Source organism: Melitaea cinxia, chromosome 6 (genome assembly GCF_905220565.1).
Source record: "Melitaea cinxia chromosome 6, ilMelCinx1.1, whole genome shotgun sequence".
NCBI lineage: Eukaryota > Metazoa > Arthropoda > Insecta > Lepidoptera > Nymphalidae > Melitaea > Melitaea cinxia.
Window position 1 is genome coordinate 5,350,080 of NC_059399.1, and position 25,935 is coordinate 5,376,014.

The 25,935-nt window shown below is 39.2% G+C and overlaps 1 protein-coding gene across 1 annotated transcript in view; it reads left to right on the top strand.

The window, feature by feature from the left end:
• Positions 1-25,935, top strand: part of LOC123654230 (dedicator of cytokinesis protein 3) — a 70,849-nt gene that overhangs the window by 40,911 nt on the left and 4,003 nt on the right. The window contains exons 9-31 of the mRNA XM_045590146.1: positions 722-957; positions 1,487-1,646; positions 2,175-2,298; positions 3,016-3,170; positions 3,803-3,971; positions 4,058-4,192; positions 5,822-6,068; positions 7,491-7,677; positions 11,590-11,837; positions 12,522-12,683; positions 13,354-13,482; positions 14,517-14,658; positions 16,002-16,230; positions 17,223-17,379; positions 17,983-18,096; positions 18,191-18,319; positions 18,870-19,064; positions 19,328-19,469; positions 21,008-21,168; positions 21,965-22,072; positions 22,417-22,730; positions 23,967-24,056; positions 24,559-24,658. Coding sequence (XP_045446102.1) covers positions 722-957; positions 1,487-1,646; positions 2,175-2,298; positions 3,016-3,170; positions 3,803-3,971; positions 4,058-4,192; positions 5,822-6,068; positions 7,491-7,677; positions 11,590-11,837; positions 12,522-12,683; positions 13,354-13,482; positions 14,517-14,658; positions 16,002-16,230; positions 17,223-17,379; positions 17,983-18,096; positions 18,191-18,319; positions 18,870-19,064; positions 19,328-19,469; positions 21,008-21,168; positions 21,965-22,072; positions 22,417-22,730; positions 23,967-24,056; positions 24,559-24,658 — 3,833 coding nt within the window. The remainder of the gene's footprint in view (positions 1-721; positions 958-1,486; positions 1,647-2,174; positions 2,299-3,015; positions 3,171-3,802; positions 3,972-4,057; positions 4,193-5,821; positions 6,069-7,490; positions 7,678-11,589; positions 11,838-12,521; positions 12,684-13,353; positions 13,483-14,516; positions 14,659-16,001; positions 16,231-17,222; positions 17,380-17,982; positions 18,097-18,190; positions 18,320-18,869; positions 19,065-19,327; positions 19,470-21,007; positions 21,169-21,964; positions 22,073-22,416; positions 22,731-23,966; positions 24,057-24,558; positions 24,659-25,935) is intronic.

Consider the following 25,935-nt stretch of genomic DNA (forward strand, 5'->3'; position numbering starts at 1 on the left):
CTGTTTAGCAGCAAGTATTCCCAGTATCAATTCCAACCTCTTAACTTTACCTAACGCAGTTTAGGTCCTACGCGCTTAGTTTGCATTTTTAGCAGATTCCAAGCTGAAGCTGCTCTAGCAAAATTTAGAACTTTTCTCTAATTTTTTTCTAAAAGCTATAATTTATTTCCGCAACTCGCGACGTTGCAGATAATCTATAGGTCACCGTAACCACTTAACATCAAGAGATCCTATATATCCTCGGTTGCCCCCTCCTTTTTATAAAAAAGAAAGAAAAAAGAAAGAATTAATTCTCTACGAAATTACATTGAACCCGTGATAATCCGACTAATGTTTGGCAGGGCAAAGTCAGATTATAGAGAACTGTCAAAACTCTCTATAGTCCCGTATTTTTTAAGTCAACAAAAAACGTTCAAAGTTCAGAGAACCTATTTAAATATTACAAAATAATAATAGTAAAAAAGAATAAAAAATAATTAATGCTCCTTGACCCTTACGTGTCTACAGTCAATTCAACTCAAAAAAAAAAAAAATACATGTCGAACACAATAATGGTGGCGCGTACAAGTAATGACTTTTTATGTACAATCCACAGTCAACAGGATAGGCTTGTCGGATTACCAGGGGGCGGCGGATTAAACAGGATTACTGCTAGTCCATTGTATATAATGTTCAGAATATTAAAATTTCTTGTATTGTTATAAATTTGTTTTTTTTTTAGGTATAGTAGTAGCTCTAAGGCTAATAACTAACACTGGCAGCATATCAGAAGCAGTTACATCTGGGGCAACAGTGACAGCTAAACGGGGATTCCCTGACGTGATAATGCCGGGTGATGTGCGCAATGACTTGTACCTAACATTGGAGAGAGCTGAGTTCGAACGTGGTGGTAAAAGTACGGCAAAGAATGTCCTGGCTACTGTTAGTGTATACGATGTTACTGGACAAGTTATAAATGTGAGTAGTGGCAGTTTTTTTTTTCTGTTATTAGGTTTAAAAATCTTATTTTGTTTTAATGGTACTGTTTAAACTTTGAGAATAGGACGTAATTACATAAACAATCAATCTGCTGCTTAAGATGTCGTGATTATCATAGCAAACCAATTGTACTAGCCAAGTAGAATACCAAAGCTATTAATGGTCATCGTTGACTGTACAATAATTACCAAATAAATGTATGTGTGTATAAATTATTATGTATTTATTTATATATTGTATAATTATGTATTTATATTATATTTTTATTATCTATATGTTTAGATTGTACACGCTAATTTTGCGACTGTTTTATAAGTTTCCTGTAGCAGGACTACTGGAAGAGATTCCATCATGGGATAAGTAGTGCCTTTGTACCAGCATTGTTTATAAGAGCTATTTCCTTTTGCTTTCCTAGTGTACATTAATTGTTAAATAAATAAATAAATAAATTAGCAATTGATTGTCGTAAAAGACACGAATCGAGTGTACGAACCGTGGCCGTCCCCAGGAGTGCGTGTGGGGCGCGAGCGGCGCGGGCGCGACGTCGTACGAGTCGCTGGTGCTGTACCACAACAACGCGCCCGCCTGGGCCGAGCAGCTGCGCCTCACCGTGCCGCTCGACACCTTCACGCACGCGCACGTGCGCATCGAGTTCCGCCACTGCTCCAGTGAGTGCCGCGCGCCACCGCCATCTAGCTCATCCTCCGACCCTCCCCGGAAGCTCTGGCCGCTTTCCTCACGACAGGAACACAACGCTATACAAGAGCAGTAGCTGTGGTCTTCTGTAAGGTCACCTTAGGATCGGAATCCGGAGCAGCCCGTTTGGGGAAGTACACCTTACGTGTTGGGGATCTTCTGTAAGTAAGGCTGCTCCGGATTTTGAGCGGGATATATGCTACCTATGCAGGCCTTAACAAGCCTCGAAAATTGATATAACATATTATTCCTAAGAAGTGGAACTTAATCCGCAATTGATATAATATATTCCCAAGAAGTGGAATTTAATCCGCTAAGCAAGTCAATTTTTTTTTTATAGTGGAAATATATTTCAGAATTTTCGAGACGTGCAGGTTATATTAGAATATTTTCTCGTGTCTAGCAATGAGACATTTTTACAGATTGTTAAAGTATAGAAGATACAGTATCCTATTTTAAAGTTATTACTCCCCTAATATCCACCTGTAACATTATTACAGCGCGTGATAAAAACGAACGCAAGCTGTTCGGGTTCTCATTCGCTCGTTTAATGGAGGCGAGCGGCGCCACCTTACGAGACGGAGCGCACGATCTTTACGTATACAAGTGCGACGACCCTTCCAAGTAAGTGATATTTTTTAACAAACGCTTCATGATATACTTGAAAAGAGAAAGTGGTTTCAATTTCTAGTGTTCTAAATTTACATTCGCTGCGGTCTGATTGCTACAAACATTTCGATTCCGGAAGTAGGTTAAATAATTCTCGGTCATTACCACAGTCTTTCACCAGTTTTATCAGTCCTTGTGAAATCAATTGAATTGAATATTTCAATCTTATGTAATAATAAATAAGCTAATGTCGCTCAACCCAGAAGAGTAAGATAGAGCTTAAAATATGAAGTTAAGAGGCCGAAATGTTAAAGAAATTTTGTTACTTATTTGCTTGTGACAATCAGATATTATATGTAATACCTGCTTTTGGTCTATTTAGACATTTTTTTTTATATCACTAGGTCGGCAAACAAGCGTACGGCTCACCTGATGGTAAGAGATTACCTTCTGTAAGGTCAAGGTTACTACCCCAGTCGGGCTGCTCCATATTTTGAGCAGGAAATTCCTGCTGTGCCCTACCTCAGTTTTATGGAATGGTTTTCGGTCGAAAATGATTTGTTATTAAAAATATAGTACAGATACAAGCCAGTTTATATTTAGCTTTCCTCTTTAAAGAAAATTGTTTCTACTGCGGTAATATCCTACTTAAAAAATTTCCAACTTCTGTATTAAAAGATGTCTATAAGAAGTGTTGATTCTCTACAAATCTAATAAACTTTCTTTTGACAGGTTACTTACAGCTAGTTATCTCTCATTACCTTCCTGCGCCAACGATACAACTCGTACTCCAGCTACAAATGGTGTACTTGGCACATTCCAACGGAGTACAAAAGAAAATTGCATTATTAACACATTACTTTGTTCCACTAAGTTGACACAAAACGGTAAGATATACCATTATTTGCTATTTAATGTATAAAAATGTGAATTGAAATTACTCCTTATAACACCGGCTCTATGCAAGTAAAAGGTTGGCCGTAAAGGCTCTATGCAAGTAAAAACTATTGCAAATTAAGACTCGAAACAAAGTCCAGGAGCCAGGTACAAATTTGGTCAATTATTACTTCTCGATTGAAACTTCGTAAAATGCATTAGGGATTTATATTATGAATAATAGTCTTTTTGTAAAAAAGTGTTGTTGTGTCGTTACAACGCTTCAGCCTGTAATATATCACTACTGGGCATAGGCCTCTTTCCCCATGTAGGAGAAGGATCAGAGCTTACTTCACCACGCTGCTCCAATGCGGGTTGGCGGATATATTCCCTATTATGAGTAACGATTATAATATTATAACGAGTAACGAACTATCAGGTGTACGTGATAACAACCGGTACCGACGGCTTAACGTGCTCTCCGAGGCACGGTGGGGAGACCCACAAGGACTGCACAAACACCCAGACCACGGCAAACACCTGTATGGCCAATACAAATGTTTGTCATGACTGTGTCGTTACAAATAGACATCTAAGCTCTAATTTTATAGATCGTTATTCATACGACAATTTTCATCCACAGAGGATTTACTAGCTCTACTACAATGGCGAGCCAGACCGGAAAAAGTACAGGAAACACTACTACGAGTCTTACGATTAGGAGACGGTTTGAGTTGCGAAGAACTCATTAAGTTCCTTAGAGACGTTTTAGACGCTCTGTTTGCTCTTTTCTCTACTGAAGATGGTAATAGGTAAATACAAGTTTTTTTAGTTCATATTAATTATAAGGTAAATGCTATTTTAGAGTAGTCATTAAATTTAATTACTTTTTTTTCAGCACACCACATTCAGGTACAGTTTTTCTCGTCCTAGTGTCGATCTGCAGCTTGTTAGATGAACCTCGATTCCAACATTTCCGGCCAGTTTTGGATGTTTACATAGACGAACATTTTTCGGCTGCGCTTGTATACAAGTATGTAAATAGAATATTATTATAAGTAGTACTTATCTTTATAGAATAACATTATTTATTCAGAAAATTGTCAACTATTACGTATTATCTTTTTTATTATAAAGAAAAAAAAATTATATATACTACACTATAAATTATCTGTATAAAATCAACAATAAGTCGCTTAACAAAGTTACATCTATGAAGGACTTGGGGCTTATTCAAGATTCATAACTCTTATTTGATAAACACATTGATTACGCAGTAAAAAGGGCCTCCAAGGCTCTCGGTTTCATTATGACAAGGTCTACACATGAATTTAAATCTATTAAAACGATTCAAGTACTTTGTTGTGCTTACGTGCGCAGTATCCTTGAGTATGCCTCTATGGTCTGGAGTCCACAATATAACGTGGATATTTCCCGTGTTGAGTCAGTACAGAAAAGGTTCTTGAGGTACCTACAATACAAGTGTGAGCAATCGGATCGTGGTTATGAGACGAGATACAATAGATACCACTTCTTACCCTTGGGAAAGAGACGGCAACTATTTGATATTACGTATCTCTTAAAAATTGTCAATGGCATCATTGATTGCCCTGCTTTGCTGGAAAAAGTTAGCATCTGGGTTCCTCCAGGTACCCATCCGCTAGCAATTCCTAAAGTTAATACTAATTACCGCCGCAATTCATTCATTATTCGAGCGAGTGAGTTTTTTAACAAACTGTCAATAAATAATGACGAATTAGAATTGTTCCGTACTAAGCCTCAGAATGTGAGGAGATTGTTTGCTTTGAAGTTCTTTGGCCCCCGCGTCGGGGGTGCAACAAATTCTTAAATACTGAATCATTCCTCATCTTCAGGGATTTTTGTTTTGTTTTGTAGATTTACTATCATTATTTGATGGTCTCATCATTTAAATAACCATATGCGAATACCTGTAAATAGCTTATTCGAAATGTACAATTTGTACTCATATAATGTCTTATGTGCTGTTGGTGTTCCAAATAAAATAAAATAAAGAAAATATTTGATATTGCTAAAACCTTTAAAATAATATATTTTTTAATATCGTAATTTGTAATACATATATTACTTTTATTGACCAATATTAAGGCTGATTTTGGTGGCTCGAAATTTGTAACATAATTTGGATTTAAAAAATTCAACTTTGTGTGTTGGCTGATATAAAGCGTGTGTAGAGTGCATATTTTCTCAATTTGAAAAAGTATACTATTTTGATTATACCTCATACATACGGGCAAGAAAAGAAGAATTTAAAAAGAATTTTTTTTATGTCACTAGGTCGGCAAACAAGCGTACGGCTCACCTGATGGTAAGCGATTACCGTAGCGCCATAGACACCTGCAACTCCAGAAGCATCGCAAGCGCGTTGCCGACCCAATCCCCAATCCCCCAGGAGCTCTGGTCTCCTTACTCACCAACAGGAACACAATACTGCTTGAAAACAGTATTATTTAGCTGTGATCTTCTGTAAGGTCGAGGTACTACCTCAGTCGGGCTGCTCCATATTTTGAGCAGGAAATTCCTGCTGTGCCCTACCTCAGTGACTGATAACACAAAATACTTACACGTAGTCTTAACCTGTAGGTGTTAACCTGTCGTCTATAGTGAGTGGAACGCTCCGCAGGGGGCTGCTGTCGTCCGTGCAGCACTGCGCCGAGTGGGCGGCGGGCGCGGAGGGCCAGGAGCCGATCCGCAAGTGCCTGCGCTCGCTGGGCGCCGTGTTCCGCCTGGCCGTGCGCTCGCGCTGCCTGTTCGCGCGCGCCACGGGCGGCCAGTACGAGGACAGCTTCCGCCGCGACGTGCGCGCCGCGCTGCACGCGCTCAAGGCGCTGGCGCAGCACCCGCACCGCGACCACCTCGCGCCCGCGCAGGTGAGGCGCGCCTGCTCGGAACTGGCCTCGCTAGGGGGCGCTTCGGGCCGGTGGGATGTCCGTGTCGAGAATGTTGTACAAGAGAGAAAAGAGTTCACTAAGTTATATCAGATGCCTACACACCGGCAGTCGCGCATTATAATATTTCGCTCGCTCACTCGCTTTAGCCTATCGCAGTCCACTGCTAGACAAAGACCTCCCCAAGTTCGCGCCAAACTTCCCGGTTCTCCGCAGTTCTCATCCCCTAACGGTGATCTTAAGTAGATCGTCTGATCGGACCGGAAGACATCCCACACTGCGTTTGCCAACACGCGGTCCACTACACTTCTGCCCTAACAGTCATCGGTCCTGCACTTCTGCCCTAACGGTCATCGGTCCTGCACTTCTGCCCTAACGGTCATCGGCCCTATGACAGAGATGACCAGCTCAGTGCCACTTCAACTTGTTTATTCTACCAGACTTTTTATTTATTTGAATATTTGTGTTTATACAAGTATTTATTTCCGGTCTGGTTGTCTGTTCTTGTAGATCTCCCCACCATGACTCGGAGAGAACGTTAACCCCCCGATCCCGGAAGCAATCATTACTCATAGTATGGAATATATCCACCAACCCACAGTGAAGTAGTGTGGTGGATTAAGTTCTGACCCTACATGGAAAACAGACGTATGCCCAACAGTGCGATGTTACAGGCCAATCAATCAATAAATCAAAACTTTAAAGGATTGCATGAGATGGGGTGATGAGATGGTGAGTGGAGTAAGAAATATCTTGCTCTAAGTATGAAGCAGCCGACTGAGTAACCTCAACCTAAATGAAAAGCTCAGCCAATTTATGCTACTCTTAATTAGTGGTGTTTCTGTGTTGAGTAAATTAACTGCAATAGCTGCTGAGGGTGCGCTGTGTTGACCACGGGGGTAGAGTCAGCAAAGCGCTTTGGATGCTCCTGATGTTGGAGGCGTCCATAAGTTACAGTAACCACTTATCAAAGAATAATCACATATGAAACGCAACGTTAAACAGTTTGATTATTATTAAATTAGAAAAATAGTACATTTTAAGTATTACATAACTACTTAAGATATTATGTTAGATAATTTGACACGTAATTATAATGAAACCAGCTGAAAAAATCAGCAAGGACGACGCAACGAATAAAGACGTAAAAGATAAAATGAAAGCTATTTTTGTAAAAAAAGTAAAACTTCTTTACGCACGCTTGACTTGGGAAGTAAGCTGGTGAATGCGTGATAAAAAGCGTTACGAAAAGTGTAATCGGGCTAAGCGAACGAAGTAAGACGGAGAGACACATATTTTCTTTATATCTAAGACTCAGTGCAGGTCTATTTGTGCAGGTCTATTGCTATAGAAGTTTTACTTCAGTCGTGTGGTCTAAAGCACACTCGTTTTTCAATTTATTAGATAGCTCTAATGACGTCATGGGCAAGCGTGGCTAAAGAAGTGGCGTCAGCGCTGGGCCCCGTGGAGGCGGCTCGCATCACCGCGGCCATGTTGGACGCGCCCGCAGCCAACGCGCCGCCAGCGTTGGCCAAGGCGCGACTCGCCGCCGCGCAGGAGATACTGAAGGGGCCGCTCGGGCAGGACCCCGGTACTTAGCTATATATACTGTCTACATATACGTCTATATGTACTTATCTATATGTACTTTTTTATAACAATATATATCCACGGGCTTATAATGCCCGTGCTCTTGTTATTCCAACTATTTGTTTGTTACTCTCGATTACCTTGGCACCTACATATGCAACTTAGAGACTAATTAAACTAAGCTTAGTATCTCTAATCCTACGTGAGTCCACCGACCAAAATTTAAAGTTATGCTAACTTAATTTACTTATATATATAATTACTACTATTTATTATTACTTTTTCCTTTTCTTCACTTTTATCTTAGAATTATCCAGGGGTAGAAGCTGTGTACATTTCTTGACATTTTTGTATTTATACTGTTATTTTTATTATCTAAGTTTATATTTACACTTATATGCTAGTTATCATATATGTACACTTATTTCCTAGTTACCTTATATATACACTTATGGCCTACTGGCCTACTTACAATATACACTTAGCCTAGGTTACTGTTAGTAAGATATTTTTTTTTTTTTTTTTCGTTTTTTGTGTCTTTTTTATATATATTCTTATATATTTATCACCATATATGTAATTTTTTTTTAAATTAATATTATATAATTAATCTTAATTAATTTGTTACACATGTTAAATATAAATAATTTGTACACGTTATGTTATATGTAATTAATCCTATTTAATTTAGTAATCTATAATCTATAATCTATAATCTATATCTATATAATATATATAAAAGCGAAAGGTCACTCACTCATCACGATATCTCCGAAACTATAGCACCTACAAACTTGAAATTTGGCAGGTAGACTCCTTATAGGACGTAGGCATCCGCTAAGAACGGATTTTACGAAACTCAACCCCTAAGGGGGTAAAACGGGGGTTGGAAGTTTGTATGAAAGTCCTATGTTTTTGAAGTAAGAGACTTGAAATTAAAAATGTGTGCTCTATAGATGATGAGAAGGTGTCCAAATAATGTATCTTTAGAAATCAACTCCCTTTTGGGGTTACAACGGGAGATGATAGGTTGACTCACTCATCACAAAATATCCGAAAGTATAATACCCACAAACTTGAAATTTGGCAGGGAGGCTCCTTATAGAGCGTAGACATCCACTAAGAACGGATTTTACGAAATTCGACCCTTAAGGGGGTAAAACGGGGGTTGGAACTTTGTGTGAAAGTCCAATGTTTTTGAAGAAAAAGACTTGAAATTTAAAATGTATGCCTTATAGATGATGAAAAGGTGTTTAAATAATGTATCTTTAGAAATCAACTCTCTTTTGGGGTTAAAACGGGGGATGGTTGGTTGACTCACTCATCACGAAATCTCCGAACCTATAACAGCCACAAACTTGAAGTTTGGCTGGTAGGTTCCTTATAGGGCGTAAACATCCGCTAAGAATGGATCTGATGAAACTCGACCCCTAAGGGGGTAAAACGGGGCTTGGAAGTTTGTACGAAAGTCCTATGTTTTTGAAGTAAGAGACTTGAAATTTAAAATGTATGCTCTATAGATGGTGAGGATGTGTCCAAATAATACATCGTAATCTATATATATAAAAGAGAAAGGTCACTGACTCACTCATCACGAGAACTCAAAAACCGCTGGATGGTCCATCCATCCAAGATGGACAAAAATGAAATTTGGCAGGGAGGTAGATTATAGTCAGTAGACGTCCGCTAAGAACGCATTTTGCGATATTCCACCGCTAAGGGGGTGTGATTGGGGTTGATAGTTTGTATGAAACATTTACAACAGCTATAAGTTCGTCTGATAGGTTTTTTATAGTGCAGCCTGAAAATAAAACTAAAAATGTGGTGTATAGAGAGGTTTTATAAATATAACTATTAAATTTTACTAAATTGTGGCTTTTAAAAAGTTACCCAGTGTGATAAGCATTTCAAGTAACTGAAATAAAAAAATAATTGCGTTAAACATCTTAATAGTAATGCATATCTTCATAACCATGCGAGCGTAGTCGCGGGTAACAGTTAGTGTATTATAAAACAAAGTCCCCAAAAGTGTGTGATCGATTCCCTCAAAATCTATTGAACGGATTTTCATGCGGTTTCACCAATGGAGAGAGGGCTTCAAGAGGAAGGTTTACGGAACGGCTAAGCCGATTTAATTATTAGCCGATAATAGTTTCACTGGAAGTTTGCTGGGAAAACTTTGTGACACACTGATATTAACGCGGGCGAAGCCGCGGGCACAGCTAGTTAGTATTTATATTTATATAATTAATCCTATTTAATTTAGCACTTAGTACTTATGTTTATATACACACTATTTATTCATTCAAACAAGTGTCTTCACCCGCCAATAGTTTTCAACATGTCGAGCACACTCTCAGTGACGGCGGCATCTCTGTGATGAATCGCCATCTTGAGACTGTGCTCGAGTATTTTCTTATCCGCGGTCTCCGCTGCCCTCGCCACAATGCGACCAATTGCGTCGTCACGGTCGTCGGTGTGTGTGTCTAGTCACCGCGACTACAGCGTGCGAAACGCTGTCGTGGATCCTGAGCCTCCTCGCCTTCGTCTGGAGGACAATGACGTCCTCGTAGGTCTGGCCCTGCGCCTCGTGGATGGTTAAGACGCGCGATCCCTCCCCGGATCCGTATCCCTGGTCAGTCAGCAACCTTTTCTCCTCTTGCGTAAAGACCAAGTATAAGGTTCGGTCTCTTCTTGCAGGAATACGCGCGCCCGTGAGGCTCTCCACTCGCAAAGATCGGATCTTTGGGCTTGAGCTGTATACGTCTTTATAAACTTCGCTGATGGCAAGGGCGACGTCTTTGGGATTTCGATGCGTGCATGACAACTCGCACGAGATGGTTGTTATCCGGGTTGGTCTGCAGTACCGCATTTCGAACAGGTTGTCCCTGTCGATGTACGGCAGCTGGTTTATGTCTCCGATAAGGACTACCTTCTGAGCTCCCGATAGTCGGGCGGCCATTACTATGGCTCCGAAGTGGTTCATGAGGGCCTCGTCCACCGTTAGGCGGTTGATTTTTGAGTCCTCGTTGAACCCATTAACTAGAACGGAGGCCATAGTGCGCACCTTTTGCTTGGCTTTGTTGCCGTAGCGGTGCGCCAGTTTTTCTTTTAAGTCTTTGGCCGCCTCGACTGTGGTCGTAATCACGACCTCCGTGTCCTCATCGAAGTCCCCGACTATGCGAGTTGTCTTGCCGCATCCCGGTACCCCGTTTATCCACTCCAGTGATGGCAGTTCCCAGGGCACGGTCGGTAAGCCGTCCCGGTCGCCCGAGATGGTTTTCGCCATCCGTAGCATCCGGTTCCCCAGCATTACTTTCGTGCATCTGGCCACTACCACCACTGGGTCCCCTTCAGGTGTTTCGAAGGTTTGTGGCTCCTCGACATTCCCCTCCGACTCGACTGCGCTCACGAAGCCTGCTGTGCTGTTATATGCTGCCATATACCTACCCGACATCTTGCCCTTGAGTATTTGTCGGGTTTCAGTGTTGTATATGGCCGCTTCGGCTTCCTCGAGTTCCACCTCCAGCAATCTTTGGTGATCGTACTGGTAGGCCTGCATGATCTTTTTGCAGGTGGCTAGGCTTACCTCGCGGTTTGCCTTTATTATCGCCAGGAACTCGATTAGGGCGTTCTCCGCATGTTGTAGCGGTGTGGAGGCAGGTCGAAGTCTCGGCGGTGTTACATGTCCCATGTCGGCCTTAGTACGAGCGGCCGGTGACGCCTCCGGGTGCCTCGGACTATTGTCTCTGGTGAACCTGCTCAGCGCCGCCGATTGCCGCTCACCCTGTCCAGCCTTTTTGGGAGAGAGGTGATGCGATCTATATGTACTTATCTATATAACTGTGTATAAGACCGTTTTATATTGTCCTAATAAAATAATGCAAGTTTGTCAATAATTTGATGATTACAGAGGCACGCAACATTGTCCTAACAACCGCGTGTCATCACCTTCGAGTCCACTTAGCGCGAAGGGATGAGCTATCCCAATGCGCAGACATGCTCGAGGAGCTAGTGACCTTGTTGTGGAAGAAAGAGGATCCTGATCAGCCGATAGATGAAGATGAGCTGGATCCGGACGTGGACGTGCTGTGCTTGAACACGCTGGACGTGCTCGTGGAAACCGTGCTGCACTTGATTGGAGGCAACACGTCTGTGTTGGTAGGTTTCTATATTCATTATATTAACAATGCTAGGAGAGCTGGTCACTCACCTGTGGAAGAAAGTGGACCCTGATCATCCGATAGATGAAAATGAACTGGAACCGGATGTGGATATTTTGTGTCTGAACGCGCTGCACTTGATGAGCTGCAACACGCCCGCGTTGGTAGGTTTCTATTTCGATTTTCTGAAGAAATTTATCGCATAGTTACTGGTATCGTGGAAACTTTAACTGACTAGTATATCACTTCATTATTATCTAGAACTTTTTAGCTAAATTGGGTATGTATCCGTGACTATTGATAGATCCGTGAATATAGATAGATATCTACAAAACTACCCATTTATAATATTATTAATAATATTGAACATTTCATTTGCAATAACTATTCTGTGTACCTTGAAAGTGTAAATAAAATATTTGACCATAAAGGTTTGTTATTGTCACACCATCATCATCACATCAGCCTTTCGCATCATCATTTGTTATTGTATTAGCAATATATGGAAATGTAAATGGTATGAAGTAATATCACCAAAATTCCGAGTTCGAGCAATTCGAGTATTTCTTTAAAAAATGTACATATAATGAAAATCCACTTTTGAAATATTTTAACTTTTATGTTTACAATGGTATGATACTTACTAGAATACCATGATTAATATTAATCTTGTACTTTCTAGTGTCCAATGGTAGCAGGCTTGTTAGGTGTGATGGAGTTACTCAAACCAGCACACTACCAAAGACTATGGAGCCATCTTGCCCCACACCCTCATGACCGGAAACCACTCAAAGATTTCCTCATGCGAGCCTTTCTGGTGTTCAGGCATCTTATTGAGCATGACGTACGTATAACAAATATTACTACATTTATGATACTTCTCTAATTCGGTTATGCAGAGTTGACATTATTTGTTATTACGCAGTACCTGTAAGTTGCGGCGTGACATTTTATACATATATCTGCAGACATGCACAATTTTTTTTTTTACATTTTGCGCATCGTTTGTCTCATAAAAAAGTAGGCAAGGCTAAAATTAACCACAACGTTTCTTAGATAAGCATTTAGTTGCATAAATATGGATTAAAACAGATAACTATTGTTTTACCAAATGTTAAATAATTTTAGTTGCTGAAATGTAGTTTGTATAGTTCGAAAAAATGTATAACATACTACAATCATTTGCTTAGATGTACATATCTATACAAAGTACAGACGAATAGATTGAAATGTATACATAAAATAGATTCTCTTATATATATATCTTCTATATCTCTATATATATATTATCTCTATATATATATTATTTCTATATCTCTTTATAAATATATTATAGATCTTCAATTTCAAAATGAGTAAAAATGGTCCAACGTTCATGCTATTATCTTTTAATTAATTTGCCTAAAGTAGGCCATTACTGATAAAATTTGAACCTTGAGACTGTTAATTGCTTTACGAATATATTTTTTATTAGTATATTATTTCAAGTCTTAGTAAAAATGTATTTTATTTAGGTATTCCCACCGGACTGGATGGTACTAAGAGTGCAAAGCTGCAAAGTGTTATTGTCAGCCTTACAAGATTTGGCGAAACCTCTATTGGAAAGATTCTTAGGAGACGAACCACCACAATTTGATTCTCAGGTAGGTATTACCATTTATTCATTTTAAAAAAATGGTAAATTTAATTTGTATGTATAGTATAATATACCCTTCTTAGATAAAGATAATAAATTAAATTGTTACATTATTAGGACGTTTCAATAAAAACGTTGTTAGACTGTTGAGCTAATAATTTTCCACCTTTTATCTTAAATAATAATAAGAATTGTAACTTAAAGTAGATTTATATTCCCTTTTTTGTGTAGTTGAGATATATACTTTCATTTTGTCCATTAGTCTATTCAAGGAAATGTGTAGTCGAAACGCAAAAACTTCATCCAAAATAGATTTTGAGTTAAATTTCGCAAAAATATATATTCAAATACTGCGCTCCTTATCTGTGTAGTAGTAATCTTATAACGTTTTGACTAATTAGTGTATTAGTAATGGCAGCAGTATGTTCAATACACTGAGGGGAGACCGCAGCAAATATCCCGACTTGGGAAGTACACTCCTCTCAAGTAATTTTGTGATCCTGTGGTGAATAAGGTACGCTTTTAGAGTGGTTCGGGTATAGGGTCGGCAACACGCTTGCATTGCCTCTGCTGTTGCAAGTGTCCATAAGTTACAGTACTCGCTTACCGTCAGGCGGACCGTACGTTTGTTTGCCGTCCTAGTTATATAAAAAAAAATTCTTTGTCATCATCATCATCACCTCAGCCTGTCGCAGTCCTCTGCTGGACATAGGCCTCTACAAGTTCGCGCCAAAAATGGCGTGAACTTATGTGTGTTGCCCATAGTCACTACGCTGGGCAGGCGGGTTGGTGACCGCAGGGCTGCCTTTGTCGCACCGAAGACTGCTGCCCGTCTTCAGCCTGTGTATTTCAAAGCCAACAGTTGTATGATTATCCCGCCATTGGTTGGCTTTTTAGAGTCTAAGGTCGAGTGAGTGTGTTATCCCTTAGTCGCCTCTTACGACACCCACGGGAAGAGGGGGGGTAGAGGTTCTTTACTGCCGTAACCACACAGCAGATTTTCTTTGTAGTGGTAGTCTAACATGTGTATGTGTGTGGTAGCTGTGGTCAGGCTACCTGGAGCTGGGCGTGTCGCTGGTGACGGCGCGCGCGCTGCAGGCGGAGCAGTGGGAGCGCGGCCCGCAGCGCGCCGCCATGCGGGCCGCCGCCGCGCTGCACCTGCTCGCCGTGTGGTCGCGCCTCGGTACTGACGCGCCTCCGCTGCACCCGCACCTACACCTACACCTGCACCCGCACCTACACCTACACCTGCACCCGCACCTACACCTACACCTGCACCCGCACCTACACCTACACCTGCATCCGCACCTACACCTACACCTGCATCCGCACCTACACCTACACCTGCACCCGCACCTACACCTACACCTGCACCCGCACCTACACCTACACCTGCATCCGCACCTACACCTACACCTGCACCCGCACCTACACCTACACCTGCACCCGCACCCGCACCTACGTCTGCACTACTATATTGTCATCTTTATCTTAAAGTCATCGATTCAATCTGGAACATCCACCTGCTGAGCACAGATATCTGTCCCCGTCTAGGAGAAAAGTTAAGAGTTTAATCCACGCTAGTCTACTGCGGGTTGGCGGATTTATTCCCTACTATGAGTAACAATTACTATCAGGTGTCTTAAATAATAATGGAGACCGATAGCTTTACGTGCTCTCGGAGAGACACGGTGGGGATGTTTTTATTATTATTCAAATTTATACTATCGTAAACATTATGTATTGTACTAGCACAAAAATTAAGGTATATAAAATTTGAGTACAATACAATACAATACAAATACTCTTTATTGTACACTATCAGAGAAAAATAATTTTACACCGAAAAAGAAAATATAGACATGTACAAAAGGCGGTCTTATCGCTAAAAGAGCGATCTCTTCCAGACAACCTTAAGCATGAAAAGGACATGACAAAAGAATTAGACGGCATGGAGCATGAGTAACGTTTAATAAAAAGAACATCTTTGAATCAACGACATTTAACGCAATAAAGTGCTACGTAGTAACACTAGCAGAATCGTTTTATTAGAGTACAATTAGTGTACTATAGTAAAAAAAAACGATTGTGCTTCTAACCACACGACTGAAGTAAAATTAACAAAATGTAACCTCAATATTTTTATCTTCACTAACTTATATCTCCCTCTCAACTTCCGTTCGCCTCGCCCGATCACACTTCTCATAACCCTCTAGTCACGCATTCACCAGCTTACTGCCCAAGTGAAGCGTGCGTAGAGAAGTTGAACTGGTAGAGGATATTATGTACAATCGAGGAGTGTATGGATAGGTTAGGGTTATTTTTTTTTTTTTTTTTTGTATAACGAAACTGTCGTAAAACGTTGTACTTTTTAAGTTGGATAGGTTAGAGTAATTTTTTTTTTTTTTTTTTGTTAAACGAAACTGTCGTTAAACGTACTTCTTAAGTTAGATAGGTTAGGGTTAAATTACACTCCTCGATTGTACATATTACCCCTGGTAGAATGTATACGTAACGGTTGCGCAGGCGCGGCGCAGCTGCAGCTGATCGGGCCGGCGGTGGGCGCGCTGCTGGAGGTGACGCTGGTGGGCTCGCTGCGGCGCGCGGCGCTGGGCGCGCTCGTGGCGCTCATGGCGGCCGAGCGCGCCGCCACCGGCTCGGCGCGCCGCACCGAGGCCGCGCTCGTCGACAAGCTCGACTCGCTGGTGGCCGACAACAAGGCGGACGAGCACTACCGCCGGCTCTTCGATACCGTGTACGTGTGCCGTGTGTGTGCCGACTGCACGACTCCACTCGAATCCAACTAAACTACTCGAGCGGTCCATACGTTCCTAAGGTGTAGCAGTTTTGCGCTAAATTTCATGCACAGAAACAAATGTTGACGTCCCTTGAGGATAGAATTGAGGTACAATGGCGAGGTATATTGTCTTACGATGATCGGGGACGTCGCATTTCGTGCGCATTTCGTAATTGTTTCCTTTTCTTTACACAAGGGGCGCTATACCTTTGGTACTTTTTTAGGACATCTATTAAAAATCTATTATTTTATTGACTTTATGACTTTACTTGATAATGAAATGGTTACCACCAATACTAATAAATGAGTATTAAATACTTATATGTTACATATTTTTATTTTTGTACTGGACAGAACTATTTTGTGTTTGAGACTCCTGCGTAGAAAGCGATTCCCATTTTGTCGCCGATCGTTCGATATCCGTACAATCCGTAAAATGTCTCAATTTTGACAAATTCTCTTCTAATAAAATAATTAAAACCTTTACTCACCACATTGCTCTGTTGCTAATTTTTATACAAGAATACACATATGTGCGCTTAAAAAAATTTCTCACAACCTGCACAAAAATCGTTGCTGTTTTTCTCCATTACTATTCTATTACGCACATTTAGTGACTGGTAATGGCCGATGCAATCTAAATGAATGACGACTTTTATTTTGTTATTTATACTAGTCTATTTCGACTTGTGTCTGTAAAAATATTTGCAATAGTTTTAGATATACTATGTATTGTACTTTTTGAAATAACCTATTTTGTGTGACATGCAAACAAAAGGGAGCACTTGAGTTCTGTGTAAGTATTAAATTGATCATGATAATGTCTAAAAAATAATTTAAAAAAAATCGAAAAATCGAAACAAATAAATGAAACATATTTCACAATAGTTATTTCTTATAGTTATTGATCGGAATAATATTTCGAATGTAATGTAATGACGGGTGGACAGACTGATGGAGCGCGTGTCGACGGAGGGCTGGCGCGAGGCGGGCGCCGCCTTCGTGGGCTGCGTGACGCGGCTGCTGGAGCGGCTGCTGGACTACCGCGCCGTCATGCAGGGCGCCGAGCACCGCGACAAGCGCATGGCCGCCACCGTCAACCTGCTGGTAGTACTCTGGGGCGCGCACTGCGCGGTCCGCGGTGCACTCTACACTGTGACAGTGCTGCACAGTGTACAGTGAATCTTCATAATCATTCGGTTCAATTTTCCGCGGTAAACAGGGTTGTACATGTCGGTACGGCGCTCTGCAAGAGCCGGGTGGCGTTTGCCACCGCTCCCTCCCTGCCCTTTGCTGAATGAATCGCAAAAATATGACGCCGTGTTGGCGCAGCGGTCACTTCTTCTTCTCCTTCTCCTGCTCCTTCTCCTGCTCCTTCTCCTTCTCCTTCTCCTTCTCCTTCTCCTTCTCCTTCTCCTTCTCCTTCTCCTTCTCCTTCTTCTTCTTCTTCTTCTTCGTCATTGGGTGACTTGTCTAACATGGCTAAACTAAACGTATGTCATATTATGCTTTGCTCGGCTCGGGTGTGCAGTCGGCTGTTGGACTCGAGATTATGGTAAAATAATGTTACCCATTTAATTTGGGAAGAGCAAAGGTTCAGAATTTATTGAATACTAAGCTACACAATACAATTGCTTAGTGCAGTTTTCTTGTAGACAAAATTTAGTAAAAAGGATAGCAGTATGTTTAATTTGTATCAATTGTTCACAGAACTTCTATAAAAATGAAATCGATCGCAAAGAAATGTACTTGCGTTACGTGTACAAACTACATGATCTACACATCGCTTCTGATAATTGGGTGGAAGCTGGATGTACGCTGTTGGTAAGAAATTAGAACATACTTATATTCATTTTGTTTTTAAAGTTAGACAAAAATGTTTTAGAAAATATGATACTTAAATTATTTATATTTTCAGCTGTATGCAGAAACATTGAACTGGGATAGTGATCAAATCGGCGTAGATCCAGAACACCCTGAAACTCCTGAATGGAAACGTAAAGAAGCTTTGTATAATCAAGTGCTGCAATATTTCGACCGTGGAAAAGTAAGAAATATAAACATTCGTAGTATTATTTATTTTTGTCTTACTTACACATTAGGGAATTCTAAACAATTTTAAATATCGTATCAAAAATCAACCGTTCCAGCAGTCGGTCGGTCGCTTAGAACCTAAAAATCCTCATATCAAAAATTTCGATTTAAAGGGTACATTGTTCCATAGCTTAATTGGCTAAAGCGCCGACACAGTCAGTCGGAAATGCAGGTTCGATTCCTGCTGGAACGGTCGATTTTTGATACGATATTAAAAATTCTGTAGTATTCTGTTATAATATTTTTTATTTGAAATCAGGTACTTATCGTATGGTTCAATTTAAATTTGAGCCAGACCTGACAAATAATTATTAATTTATATTTAATAATGTGCATTGCACTATACTTATCTTGTTTTTTCTTTTATTTTAAAACAAACAATTACATCTGTACCTCAAATAATTCACCAGCGCTGCATCTGTTTTTCTACACTTTTTTTGGAACTTTTAAGTGTTTATGGACGGTAATCTAGGCTTTCTAATTATTATTTGAATATTTTCCAGTGCTGGGAAAAAGGCCTGCCTCTGTTGCGCGAGTTGGCAACTCTATATGAAACTCGTTTATGCGACTACGCACGCCTCGCACACTGCTTGCGTACCCACGCGACTTTCCTCGACTGCATTCTAGAGCAATTACGACCTGAACCAGAGTATTTCAGGGTCGGGTTTTATGGAAAAGGATGTCCTTTGTTTGTTAGAGTAAGTAATGGATGTAAATCTTAGTTTTTTTTTTTTGCTCGGCTCGCTCGACGAGCGCTATCGGCGGGTCTGTTAGGTGCAATAAAGATTATGAGATTAATGATGTTCTGTAAATTGTAAAATATTGTTACTAACAATATTTACCAGTGATATTTAAAACTTATCATATGCGCAGCGATCGGATCGCAATAAATGAATAATTCTTGCTGTCGCTATGTAATTAATTGATGATGATTGCTGAGTTAATGTAAATTTTACAATAGAATAAGCAGTTCGTGTACCGCGGCCTGGACTACGAGCGAATCGGCGCCTTCACTCAGCGGCTGCAGGCGGAGTACGTGTCCGCCCACATACTGATGAGGAACACGCCGCCCGACGACTCCGTTATAGCTTCCGATGGGCAGTGTGAGTAGAAATTACTATATAATTCAACCTGGATTAATTGAGGGAAAAAACGTACTAAAATTTTATATAGCCTATATAAAATTTTTCTCTTTTCTCGCTAAATTTACTATCCAACACAAAATGAATTTTTCAATTCGAACCATTATTTCCCGAGATTAGCGCCTTCAAACAAATTCTTTAGCTTTATAATATTTATTATGATACTAGTTGACCCAGCCACGCGTTACTTTGGCTCAGTAATTATAATTTATTAAAACATAGGTAAAGTCTATATTCAAACGCGTAAAAATTCTATAATCTAGAAATAGACATACAGCGTATTCTACCGGATATCTATGAAACTTAGATGCCAAACCGCCGTCTATAAGGATTTTATAGAAATAACCGTTAAATACTCTCAAAAGTCGTACAATAAACATTTAAATTGTAATAACCAATATTGAGATCAATAATTGAGATAAAACTACCCTCATCATATCATCTTCTAAGTTGGACCAAATTACAGATGCTTACAAAATTTGATAAAAATTGGATCAGTAGTTTCGGAGTTTATATTTACTTATTGAGTTTATACAGGATTGACTTCTACTCGGATGCAAGTCATTTCTGTTTTCACCACTGTGCATCAAAAGGCATTATGGTCCGGTCAATTACAAATTCGGTACGGTGGTCAATTATTTGTTCTCGGGCAAAACTTCGTAAAATGCATTAGGGATTTTTGTTATGAATATTCGCGACCGCCATCTGCGACTCCGCGGGTAAGGCGGGCAGTGGCATCCTTCTACGCATGGAGAAAAAAAATTATTTAGTCATTTCCTCCTACTTTTAAATTTGCCGGATTATAGTTCACTTAATATTAAATATTAATATATTTTACTAGCCCGTTGGCACAGTTTGATGTGACTCTGCTTTCTGCTCCGAGGGTTGTGGGATCGATTCCCACCCCAAGTCTGGGTGTAATATAATTATTTATTTATATATTTATATATGTATTATTTATTAGTATGTTTATCGAAATAAAAAGTATGTAGCTATATACCAGTCGGCTGTTACCTATAACACAAGCTTTAAGTTGCTTACTTTAGGAACGAAGGAAAGGTGTAGATATTTATTATTATTATTTATTATTAAATATCTTTAAGGAAAAATAAAGTCAGCTGATCATAACATGGTGGGTAATACGTCATCTGGCTGCTTCAACATGAAAAAAAATTATATTTTCGATAATTTCCTCTCAAACTTTAAAAGTTTACAAGGTACCAGCTGACAAACTTTTCACTGAGATACAGCAACCTGACGTTAATTTTTATTCATAGTAGCATATAAACTATCACCAGGTAATTTTTTAGTTGTGTTAGTTTATTAATATATTGAAAATTATATGTGAACAGTGAAGAAAGAAAGAAACACGTTAATTACATGATGAAGACATATCATTAGTCAAATTTTGTTTAGCACTATTGCTATGTATTGTTATTTATGCTGTTGATTCTCGTAATATTAAATAAGTAAATAAAAAATGAATACATATTCGGTAGATATCCAGATCTGTAACGTGAAGCCGGTGAGCGGTCGTCGCCAGTGGCCGAGCGGCGCGCCGGAGCCCGTCAAGCGGTTCTACGCCTGCAACGACGTCGACACCTTCCTGTGCGACCGGCCTCTGCACAAACCTCCCATTGATAAGGATAATGAGTTCAAGGTGAGTTCTAGGACGCATCGGCATGGAATGGTAGTTGGTGGTGAATGGTTCGAATTCGGAATTCCACCACTGAGATTGTTAAAGGCTTTGAGAATTTACTTTTGACCTTAGAATTTTAGGTCAACGAGTTTAAGGTGAGTACGGGACCTGCGTATCGACATACAATTTTTTTTAATTTTATATAACTACCTAGTTATATAAAAATAAAAAATAAAAATAAGCGTACATCTCACCTGAAGGTAAGCGATTATCGTAGCTAATAGACGTCTGCAACGAAGCATCACAAGTGCGTTGCCTATCCTCAATTTCCCCAGGAGTATTCGATATAAGTCTCCTGTAGACATTCGACTAATTCGAGCGGATGAGTTCAAGGCTATCCTGGGATTAAACAATATGTAACCCAGAGATTTTGTAAAGCGTTTGCTTTAATAATTTGTCTTGTTTGTTTGTGTAAAGTTATACAGACTGGTCAAAATAAATCTTATTGTAGAAAAAATAAATACGTTAATATTTACTATCACTCAAATCACTTATTAGCAACGTAAGATTAAGCTTCAACCAATTTCTTCAATAAGAGAAAGTTAATAAAATATTAAAGTTTAGAATGTCATTCGCCTAGATGTATATGTTATTATAATATTTAATTTTTATGTAATGAATAATTTGTAATCAGTTGACATATTAAATATACTGCTAATGCATAAACAATAAATATATAAACGCTAGTTTCATTTTTAACGTATTTTAATAAAACATAACTTAAACAATCGATATTTCTTTATTTATTTTCTTATAGAGTCTTTGGATTGAGCGGACAACACTTGTGACAGAAAACACTCTTCCTGGAATACTAAGGTGGTCTGAAGTCATATCTCGGACTGTAGAGGAAATACCGCCTGTTGAAGTGAGTATTGTGTGAGAAATTTTTACAGTGAAAATATAATGGAGGCATGTTAATAAAAAGTTTTTTATTTTTAGTTTGAAAGTTGTTCCTTATTTTCTTTAATACTTTACTAATTGTTATTAAATATGTCTAAACAGAAATAGTTAAAATATGTTTTAACGTTCAAAAATGCAAAATACTTTGGTTAAAAAAATTATTGTTTTTTATATTAGGCACTACATGTGGCCACTCAGTGTAAATTAAAATGAATTAGCGAAATCGCAACGAACACATTTTTTTTTTAAAGAAAATCAAAGACAATTAAAACAGTAAAAAGTTTAAACACAAGAAACTGTCTCCCCCAGTTCGCGTGCGAAACAATGGAAGCGACGGAGCGCGAACTGCGAAGCCTCATATCGCAATACACGGCCGACCCGTCGCGGAACATCAACCCGTTCTCCATGCGGCTGCAGGGCACCATCGACGCGAACGTGCAGGGCGGCATCACGAAGTACGAGCAGGCGTTCCTCGGCGCGGAGTTCTCGCGCGGCGCGTCGGGGCGCGAGGCGGGCGCGGCGCGGCGGCTGCGGCGCCTCGTGGGCGCGCAGCTGGCCGTGCTGGAGGCGGCGCTGGCGCTGCACGGCCGCCTGGCGCCCGCCGACGTGCGCCCGCTGCACCGGTCGGCCCGCCTTCCTTACCTTATTATTATTATTTTTTTCTTTTTTTTTTTTCTTTTTTTTTTTTTAAACGCTGGAAAATGCATTTACGCACTGACCCCGTCACCCGAAGGCGACGGGAGTGTGAGGCTCCCGACGGAAAGTGCAATGCCGGACTACTACTGCTTTCTTACCTTTTTTTTACGCTGGAAAATGCATTTACTCACCCCCGTCACCCGAAGGCGACGGGAGTCTGAGATTCCCGGCGGGAAGTGCAATGCCGGACTACTCACTAAAAACCAGCGGTGCCCTCGTCGTCCTAGTGGGGCGCCATGGGACTCCTTATAACTGCTTTCTTACCTAACCTAACATACGAACCTATCAAACTTCTTGTTCCGATTTCGATATTCCGAAATCGTTTTTTGTTTACTTCGTTAAAGCAATGTGTGTGTAAGTAGGTACGGAATTTAACAAACTTTGACAATTTTTAGTTAGCTAAGAGAGAAATTTTTTTGAAGTAAAACTTCTATACGCACAGTCAACTCGGAAAGAGAGCTCGAAAAGTGTGATCGAGCGAAGCGAATGGAACGAGAGAGGTGCGAGTGCACATTTTCTTTCTCTCATAGCCAGTTTCATTTCATATATCTAAGACACAGTACATACCTGTTGTGCAGAAGTTTTACTTCAGTCGTGTGGTATAAAATAAGCTCATTTTTTTTTCATTGCTATACTGTTGTTTGTAACAAACAAGTAAAATAATCAATGATTTCTTATAAAACAAAAAAACCGAATTCTAATTACATAAACAGTATCAACAGTAATACAATGTAGATCATCAATAAAATAATTAATTAGACCTTATTAGAGATAGCTAAAAAAGAATCTCGCTCTAATTTAAATGAGGCCCATTTAAATCAACTTGTCAAACTTCAGCTTTCGATTAAAAAAATTAATCACCAAAATCGGTACAACCAGCGAAATTTATGAAGTAACGCATATAAAAAATACAGTGAAATTGTGAAACTATTCCTTAAAAAGAAAAGATAACAGTAATACTACTTTACTTATTTATATTTAAAAAAAAAATGAACTTTTAAACACTTGTTACTATCTGTTTAAAGACCTTTAACGTTAGAAAACGGTTAGAAATTTTAAAGTAAGGAGCTTAAAATGTAAAACATGAATTACGATAATCCGTATGTCATTTTGTCATTAGAAAATTATTGTGATGACTAAATCTAAAGTAATTTGTATAACAGGCGGTTAGTTGAACGTTTTACGCAACTGCGACAAAACTTGGGACCGGGGCTGACGCGAGCGAGACGTCAATTATCCGAAAGTATTGTTAAGTAAGTATAAACAACATAAAACTATTCTAAACTCATAATATTGCCTACAAAATATTAAAATAGTGCAGATAGTTATTGAATATTTTGTATTGTTAAATTTACATTGAAGTACGATGCATCGTATTTGCATTCAGCCTGTAATAGCCCACTGCTGGGCCTAGAAATCTTCTCCATGTAAGAGAAGGATTGGAGCTTAATCCACCACGCTGCTCCACTGCAGGTAGGCGGATATGTTCCTAATATAAGTAATGATCGTCATCAAGTATTTATGATAACAACCTGGATCGACGGCCTAACGTGCTCTCCGAGGTACGGTGGGGAGATCCACAAAGCAGACATCCAAACCGTAAAGAAATATTTGTACATATAAAAATATCCATCCCGAGCAGGAATCGAGCCCGCAAACCGTTGGTGTTTTAGGCGACTACTCGTACCACTAGACTCACACCAGAGCATTTGCATGCATGATAGAAAATTTATTAAAATTGTGTTAATATTTTAGCACACCGCTGCCCCCAGTGCCCGCGTTAGACAAGAGGTCACACAGTATTCAGCAAAGTGACAACTATTACGAAGATGGACACCTTTATAATAAGCCCATAGTAAGTTAATTATTTTTAAAGTGGAATAATATTGTTCTCAATAATAATAAAATGATGTGTAATAATAATACCATTTTCGAAAAAATTATTTTTATACGGTTAGACGAATACTTCTCTTCTGTAAATTTCTTTCTTTACCGAATTTCAATACGGATTTAGACCGCGCTCAAACACCTTAGCAGCACCTTTGGATTTAATCAGTGACAAAATTAATTTAGATAGCAAAAAAATTGCTTTAGGAATCTTTATCGATCTACATAAAGCTTTTGACACCGTCTGCCATAAATTGTTACTTAACAAGCTTGAAAACATCGGAATAACTATTCCAGCTCTTCCGATTTTAAAGTCTTACCTTAGTGATAGGTATCAAGTGACAAAGATTAACGATATTCAAAGTGACCCGCAACCCATCACATGTGGTGTAACCACAGGGTTCAATCCTAGGGTAGCTAATTTTTCTGGTGACGTGATTGCGACACAGGCGCAAGAGGATTTAAACACTGTTTTTGATTGGTTTCGTTACAACTTACTTACAATAAATTTATCCAAAACCTTACTGACAAACACACACAACCTACAAAACCTACTGTACTTTTAAGCCAAAAAATAAATAAAAAATTGTAACCTATAAAAAATTAACTATTGATGGTAAAGTTTTAATAGAAAAAAAAAGAAGAAAAATATCTCGGTTTAAGAATTGACCACAATCTACTGTGGATTTCTTAAATAAACTATATTAAGACAAAGCTTACCTCGTTTCTCGGTTCCATTCGACATAATATTGGTTGTTTTCCCCGCAAAGTTAAGTTCATGCTATATAACTCAAACATTAAATCACATTTCACATACCTTATCGAATTAAGGGGAACAGCATCAAAAACAAAATTAAATAAACTACAAACCTTACAAAATAAAATTGTAAAACATTACTTAATTATAACTATAGAACTAATACTGAAAAAAAATTATAAGGAAACGAAAATAATGAATATTAATCAATTATACCACTTTCATACGCTATTATTTATTTATAAAAATGTAATAAAAAAAATTAATTCAAAAATAAAATTTACACTAAACAATGACAAAATATAGTCAACGAAGGCCTGAAAAAACTTTTCTAATTTCAAAAACTAGAACTAAATACGGACAAAGGACCTTGGGTTTTGAAGGAGCACAATTATATAATAAATTACCAGACGCATTAAAAAACCGTAAATCATTAAATATATTTAAGAATGGACTTAGAAAACATGTCTTGCATTAATTTTAAATAA